The sequence below is a fragment of the Olea europaea genome, unplaced genomic scaffold (assembly GCF_002742605.1).
Source record: "Olea europaea var. sylvestris unplaced genomic scaffold, O_europaea_v1 scaffold372, whole genome shotgun sequence".
NCBI lineage: Eukaryota > Viridiplantae > Streptophyta > Magnoliopsida > Lamiales > Oleaceae > Olea > Olea europaea.
Genome location: NW_019256525.1, coordinates 350,840 through 358,459, shown reverse-complemented (window position 1 = coordinate 358,459; position 7,620 = coordinate 350,840). Strand labels below are relative to the sequence as shown.

Genomic DNA, 7,620 nt, shown 5'->3' with positions numbered 1-7,620 from the left:
AAATTTACAACATTCACTAGAATAGGGTTTTGCTTTCTCTTTCACAATTTGGGGATTGGATTTGAGAGTTTCTCTCTTTCGCCCCTGTTGCCCGCTGCCTTTGTAAAATGTGGTTTCAAGCTTTTAGCAATCAGTAGAAAACAGCATGGTTTGGGGCTTTGGGCCAATCAAAATTGGGCCAAAAATTACCTTAATCAATCAGGCTTCAGCTGTTAGGCCCAAACAAAAAAAAAACAAAAAAAAAAAAAAAGAAGAATAAGAAGAAAAGGGGTCGTCTTCATTGTTTGTCATCTTCGTCTCCTCTCTGGCCGGCTTTGCAACTTTGCCATTTGCTACCCAGCGGTTCTCAAGACTCCGGCAGAGCTAGCACTCGCGGCCGCGCCCCCTCGTCAGGTGCTGGCTCCGCGCCTGTTTAGAGCCGGTTCAAGTTCAAACATAGAAGTCCAAGTTGGTCTAAATGTACATAAGTAATTTCTGAATATAAATAATTTTCTTGTTAGTGAAATTTAAAAATAAGTTACTAAATTTAGAAGGAAACCATACCTCATTTGTCAAAATAAACAATAATTTTTACTCCCAGTAACAACAAATTGGCACCTGTTTGAACAGCACGGCCAATAAATTTACTAGCATATTCAGAGTTGTTACCACGATTTAACCAAGGGGGGCTAATATTATTTTTTTTAACGCTATTTTCAACCTTATGAAGAAATTTATTTATTTGAAAGTAAAACACACTTAGGTAAGGGGATGTAACAAGTCTCATCCTTCAATATGCATATAATTGATAGAGTACATTAACTTGAAAGATGAAAAAGAAAAGACAACAAAAGGTAGGAGTGGAGATAGTTCCATTTGGTTCTAGTCCTAAAAGAATCGAATTGAACCAATAAATTTATTGATAAGTCCAGCCGCATTCTAGTTTCTTCCCACCGCAATAGCCGTAATTTCCAGCCATATTTAATTTACTTCTCGCTGAAGTTATTTAAGGATAGCCACAATTTTCATTTCTTAATGAATAAGAAGCAGCAAAATTGAAATGAAATAGCCCACTTTTGTTGACTCTCCAACAATGAATTATGTGGCAGGTTTTGGCCAAAATTTTAAGACGGTTTGCGGCTGAAATTTTTGTATAAATAGAGGGCTATTACAAAGGAAAAAAAATGCTCTTATTACACAAGAAAAAGTAGTGTATAGAAGAGAAAAAAAGAGAGATTAGAGAGAGTTTTGAGATTTTTTTTTTGTTTTAGAGAGTTTGTAATACTCTATTGTAAATTCTATTCAAAATAGAAATAGAATTGTTTTTCCTCTTTTATCTTCTCCTTTTTCGTGATCGGAGAATCACAACATTTATCGGTGTCACCTAAACTGGTTTTGTAGTACCAGTAGTGCTATATAGTATTATTCTTATGAGATTGGGGTTGGGCTAGGGCTGATTACTATGTGTGCATGTGTGTATATATATTGGCTCATATTTATAATTACTCAAACCACATAGTTTGAGGGATCCACAAATATTATCTCACTAATTCATTTTTATATAATTTTAATTTAAATCGTTTACAATCACTTCCAAACATACTTTTAATAGTTGATCTGGACTTGGACTGACCGGCCCCTGAATTGAATCACCGAGGTTTCATTGATCATCAAAATCGGTTTTCATGCCATGCACCATTACATGGCTAGCTATTTGTTTTATTTTCACAAGGCAGCATCTTGGCATACCACTACCATATGCATTTTCCCTGTGGACCAATATTATATTCTGGATCAAAAATCCCAAATAGAAAATACATATTGTTACCATTCCTACAAATTAATTTGCTATAAACATATGGACAGTGCTAGACGTACCCCATGTTTCACATAATGTCCTACAGAATTTGATGTGGTGTCAAAATCAAAATATTGCTGAAGAAATGTCAAAACATCGCTGAAGTTTAAAAAGAGATTTTCTTGTAATTGTAAAACCTTAATCCTGCCCATTTGACCACCATTTGCCCGCCATTTGCAATCCCCAACCCCAAGTCTCTTTTCCAAATTCCCACAACGACCGAGAAATGGAACGAGAGGAAAATTCTTCCGACCACGTCGGTAACATTGATGCTGGCGACGATATAATGGTGAACCCGACATGGTTATCTCCATCTTTTACAGTGGACCCGAGACCCATTTATTATAGAGATGAATATGAAATGGAAGGAGGCAACTCAGACGGCAGCAACATCGATTCCGGCAAAAACATGGGTAACATTTCTTCTTCATAATCTTGATATCGCTGATGTGAGCTCATGTTCTATATGTACTTGCGTTCTTCCTTGAGTTCAGATGAATGATTTCGTATTATGGTGCCTTTCCTTACTCCCATAGCATTTTTTCTCGAACTTTTGGCAAATCTAGTGTAGATATGACTTCAAACAACACTTATAGTTAAATGTTTTTGAGTGAATTTTAATCTTACCTAAAATCTGTTGCAATATAAGATGCTAAAATGGAGCAGGTAGAACAAAAATTTGCTGCTATATTTACTGTTATATTTAGTTTACTGGGCAATTAGAACATAAATAGAAAACAAGGACAAGAATAAGGGTACGGTTGGTTTCAAAGTTTGGAAGTCTATCCATTGTGACGTGATTGACAGTGGCCTCTAAGAGTGGAAAATGATAATTTGTGAACTGTCTAATTGTTGTGAACACATTCTAAATTGGAACAAAAGCTTTAAAATATATGGAGATGCAAACCCAGCCTGCCCCATCCCTTTTATCTAATTGTAGTTTATGCTAAATTGACAAGCTATTGGCTTTATATTCTAATGTCAATGTTGGTATGTTTGTGCAAATACTTGGAAATGATTATTGTTCCTCTTGTCACAAATGTAGGTTGGAATTGATTATTGTTCCTCTTATCATAAATGTAGGTATTTTGGAAATCCCTTTATCCAAAGACGACAATCCGAATGACATAAGTTTACGAGAAGGAACTGATATTATTGTGCCTAGTGTTGGCATAAAGTTCCAAGATGAGAATGAGGTGTTCGAATTTTACAAGAACTATGCGTACCAAGTTGGATTTCCGGTGAGGAAAAGAAATTCAAAGAAGGGTGAGGATGGGGTTGTACGTTATGTAACTTTTACATGTAGTCGGGAGGGCCATCAAACTAGTGGTTCAAATGCAGTCATGAAGCCTCAACCAAAAATGCAAACAGGCTGTAAAGTAAGATTGACAGCATGTTCAAAACTTAGTGGAGCATAATCACAAGACAAGCCCATCGAAATCAAGGCTATATCGCTGCAATCGAGAAATCAATGCACGTGTGAGAAGACAGTTTGAAATAAATGACGTAGCTGGTATACCATTACATAAGAGTTTTAACTCGGCTGTTGTTGAAGCCGGTGGTTACGAAAATATTACGTGCGTTGAGAAAGATTGTAGAAATTTCATTGACAAAGTCCGACGGTTAAGACTGGGTAAAGGAGATGCTCTTGCAATACAAGCGTATTTTACAAGGATGCAAGCAACCAGTCCTGGGTTCTTCTTTAGCATAGACTTGGATGATGAGGCCCAGTTGAGGAACGTGTTTTGGGCAGATAACAGGTGTAGGCAAGCGTGTAAGGAATTCGGTGATATAGTTACATTTGACACCACGTACTTGACCAACAAGTACGAGATGCCTTTCGCTCCTTTCAGTGGGGTAAACCATCATGGACAATCAACTCTACTTGGATATGGTTTGCTATCAAATGAAGACACAAAGACTTTTGTATGGCTATTCCGAACATGGCTTGAATGTATGCATGATCAAGCACCAAGTGGAATAATTACAGATCAAGACCCTGCAATGCAAAATGCAATTGAAATCGTGTTCTCGAACACAAAGCATAGATGGTGCCTATGGCATATTCTGAAAAAGTTACCAGAAAAATTTAGTGGTCATAGACATAAAGTTTTCATTCTTGCTACTGCACATGCGTTGGTATATGATGTGCAAAGTTGCGATGAATTTGAACAAGCATGGAGTAAGATGCTCGAAGATTACGAATTGTTAGAACATGGTTGGTTGACCGGCCTATACAATGAAAGAAGTCGATGGGTCCCATGCTTTTTAAAAACCTCATTTTGGGCCGGTATGTCAACCACACAACGAAGTGAAGGAATTAATGCGTTTTTAATGGCTATGTTCATTCCAAAACATCTCTAAAGCAATTTGTAGAGCAGTATGAACGTGCATTGAGAAGTAAAGTTGAAAAGGAGTTTCAAGCTGACTTCAAATCTTTTTCACAAATGATCCCATGTGCGACAAGGTAATGGAGAGGCAATTCCAATCAGTTTATACAATCATGAAGTTCAAGGAGTTTCAAGAACAATTTACTGGAAAGGTGTACTGTGAAGTCTTAGGAGTTCATGGGACTTACTTGCATACTACATACGATGTACATAAGGACATTATTCTGAACGACTGTATGAAGACAAAAATCTTTAAAGTTTGCTTTCGTAGAGATGAATGCGAGTTTGAGTGCAGTTGTCACCTGTCGAGTTTAGAGGAATTATTTGCAAGGACGCAATAATGATTTTGATTCGAAACCAAGTGAACTTAGTTCCCGAGAAGTACATTTTGAAGAGATGGAGAAGGGATGTGAACAGACCGTATATGAGGGTTCCGATTAATTATGATAGTTGGATTAGTACTCCAGTCCAAGTTAGATATGAGCAAATGTGCAATGCTTTTGCGAAGTTAGCTGACTTCGTAGCACACGACGAGTCACGGTCACGTGGTATCATAGATTGGATTGAAATCCAAACAAATGATTCATCGATGTTGAAGTATAGCAATGTGGGCTCTCAACGCTTGGATGAAGCTGGAAAGTGTTCTGGCGGAATCTGCTTGGACCCGAAATACACAAAAAGTAAGGGAGCTCCTAAAAAACTTCGTCGAAAGGGACATCTAGAAGCTGTTTCCAGAAAATCGAAAATCTATTGTAAGGTATGATTTCGACCAAAAATGTTTATTTTGATAATCATTGTACATATTGAACTGAGTGTATTCTCCATGACTTACAGAATTCGACTTCAACGAACGGGTAAAAAGACAAAGTTTCGTCCTCATTCAATGTTAAGGTATTTTAGCATGAGATTATATAACACCGACTTAGCTAACTATCCTTTTGAAATATTTGTAAATGACAATTGCAATTCCATTTGGCAGGAGGTCGGCACGCAGGAGAGCGTTGGAGATTTTGATGTAGTGGTATAAGGCATCCAGCAGATTTTCAATTGATTTTGATGTAGGCGTATAAGGCATCTACCAGATTTTGATGTGGGTCTGGTGGTGGGGGTGGAAAAGAACGATATCAAGATTGTAATGAATCTAATGATGCATATCATAGCTATGGGTATTGTTTTGAGAAGGGTTGGTAATTGTGTTGAGAAGTAGCAAAAAAAGGCCCTTTGTTTTGATTTGTGTTTGTATATCAATATCTTATTAGCATTGTTTTAATTACTACTCGAAATTTGGATAAGCTCATTTATCATTTTTGTGTATATGTTGGAATGTTCAGCTGTGTTTTGCCTCAATGCTAATCCCAATTTGCACTCTAGGCAAGTTTTTCAACGGCCCTTCACAATCATATTGGAAGCACAATTTTCTTGGAATTAAGTGATTTTACCACTGGCATAATCTCTTTTTTTGGTTTAGCGGGTTAATGGAGGATTAGTTTGCTGATGTTAATGTTAAACTTGTTTGATTAATAAAGTGTTTGTTTGAGTTATTAATTTACTAAGTCAATTTGTTGAATCTACAATATCACTAGTACAATAGGTTCAAGGAGAAACTGCAGCAATGCCATGAATTGTAAAATTGCATAATTGGGTGTATCCATAGAAATTATGAAAAACTAGATTGAGAACACTTGTAATAGTTCACTACATACAACACAAACCGTTCAAGATCAAGACATGTTAACAAAAAATGTGCTTCTATGACAACCATCACAGGAATTTTAAGTACAATAAGTTGAATGAAATCTCCACGTTTCTCTCCTCGGTTATTTTTGCACACATTCTCAACATACGGGACAAATCGTCGACCGGTTCACTTTCGTTGGTAGTACCACTTGATTCACCTTGCAATGGATACTCTTTGTAGGGCGGAACGTTAGAAAACTTGAAAAGCCTACAATCGCGGGTGCAACAATGGAACAACATCCCTTTATTGTCTTGCCACCCTACAAGAATGACATATTCCTATGTTCTTCTTGGCCATGGAACAATCCTAATCCAATAAAAAAAAACCACTTGTTCAGAAATTGAAAGCATGAACAAAACAAAAGAATAAATCTAACAAGCAGGTTGGTGTGAAACTCAACCAAAAACATGTGCAGTCCCAGACAGTGATATTTCCTGTGAATTGGACTTTTATATAAACCCTACGATTTCCTTCAAATTGTGCGTATATTTAAAAATTGCAGGTACATATTGTTCCAACCTAATTGACGACAAATTACATTTACATAAATTCGAAGTTGCAGCACCAAGACAAAAATTGCAACTATGTATCTGGGCAAATTGTGCATATACAAAATAGGTATTACATAAATCCTTCAATTTCTAGAATTTTAATTTTAATTTTAATTTTCTCAAATACACCCTCGGGCTAACATTAAATCCAGCATACAGTGAACATGTAAAGGTCCCATGGTTCTATATTTGAGAAGATCTAGAATGTAGACACAAATACTGCAGTCAGTAATAGAACAATGAAAATAACACCTAAAATGGAGGTCAGATTTGAAAATCGTAACTTGAAGGAGCTCTTCCCCGCCGAAGATTTGAAAGTGTGATGCCGTCATCTTCCTCGCTCTCCCCGACTCTCCTCGACCTGTTCGTTTGAGATTTTAACCGGCTATTTGACGGACCTCTTTGCCATCGAAAACTAAATCAGGGTTGTAGAGAGAGATTCCGAACCATTTTAGAGAGGGGGTACTTTTTAAAATAACAAAGTCAAAACACCAAATTTCTATATTGACCAACTTTTTTTTCCATTCACCAAAAGGGCCTTTTGAAGAGTAAATGTCATTTTTGTCCTTATTATGTGTTGTAATTACAAAAACATATCATTTGCCCAAAAGACAATAATACGCTCTTTAAAAAATTAATAAATCCAAACAATCACACTTAAATCTCAAAATGAAATCACTTTCCTTATCAGATTTTTCAACACAGTTAAAAAGAAATTTCCTCTTCCATCTGCTTGAACATTGAAATCTCAAAAAATTATCAAAGGCTCAACAAAAAAGTATTACTCACAGTCAGCACATGAAATTGGTAAGTATAAATACGTATGTTTAATTTCATTTTAGTTAAATTAGTACATTGTTTGAATATTTAAATTTTATTTCAACATATAATTTTAGAAAAATAAAATATTACAGTCTTAAATGAATGTATAATTTTTTTAGTAAAAACGAGGAAAAAAATTCATCTGTGTAGATGCAAAATGTAGAAGACAGCCGGCTAAAAAGTGTCCGGGCAAGCTGTTATACGTCTTTTTTTTCTTGTGTCATATTTATTTTCGTCGTTTTATTCTCGTAATTACAATTTTTTTAATAAATGATGTTTCGT

At 36.0% G+C, this 7,620-nt stretch overlaps 1 protein-coding gene and 1 long non-coding RNA gene across 4 annotated transcripts; one reads left to right on the top strand and one right to left on the bottom strand.

Annotated features, from left to right (window-relative positions):
- The first annotated feature begins 1,186 nt into the window (after nucleotides 1-1,186).
- LOC111386770 (protein FAR1-RELATED SEQUENCE 11-like) lies at nucleotides 1,187-5,597 on the top strand. Of its 2 annotated transcripts, XR_002701315.1 has the most exons (4): nucleotides 1,187-2,250; nucleotides 2,921-4,984; nucleotides 5,062-5,118; nucleotides 5,207-5,597. XR_002701315.1 is itself a non-coding variant. In XM_023011242.1 (3 exons), the coding sequence occupies exons 1-2, from the start codon at nucleotides 2,064-2,066 to the stop codon at nucleotides 3,253-3,255; spliced, it is 522 nt and encodes a 173-aa protein (XP_022867010.1). In that variant the 5' UTR covers nucleotides 1,187-2,063; the 3' UTR covers nucleotides 3,256-5,118; nucleotides 5,207-5,597. The 2 variants fall into 2 exon arrangements, 1 of the variants encoding a protein (XP_022867010.1); XM_023011242.1 differs by having other exon boundaries at nucleotides 2,921-5,118.
- Nucleotides 5,598-5,872: 275 nt separating this feature from the next.
- On the bottom strand, nucleotides 5,873-6,983 carry LOC111386778. 2 transcript variants are annotated; one of them, XR_002701319.1, is made up of 2 exons: nucleotides 6,769-6,983; nucleotides 5,873-6,271 (listed from the first exon to the last, which is right to left on the bottom strand). It is a non-coding gene; the product is annotated as an uncharacterized LOC111386778 (long non-coding RNA). The 2 variants fall into 2 exon arrangements; XR_002701318.1 differs by having other exon boundaries at nucleotides 6,801-6,983.
- Nucleotides 6,984-7,620: the final 637 nt, after the last annotated feature.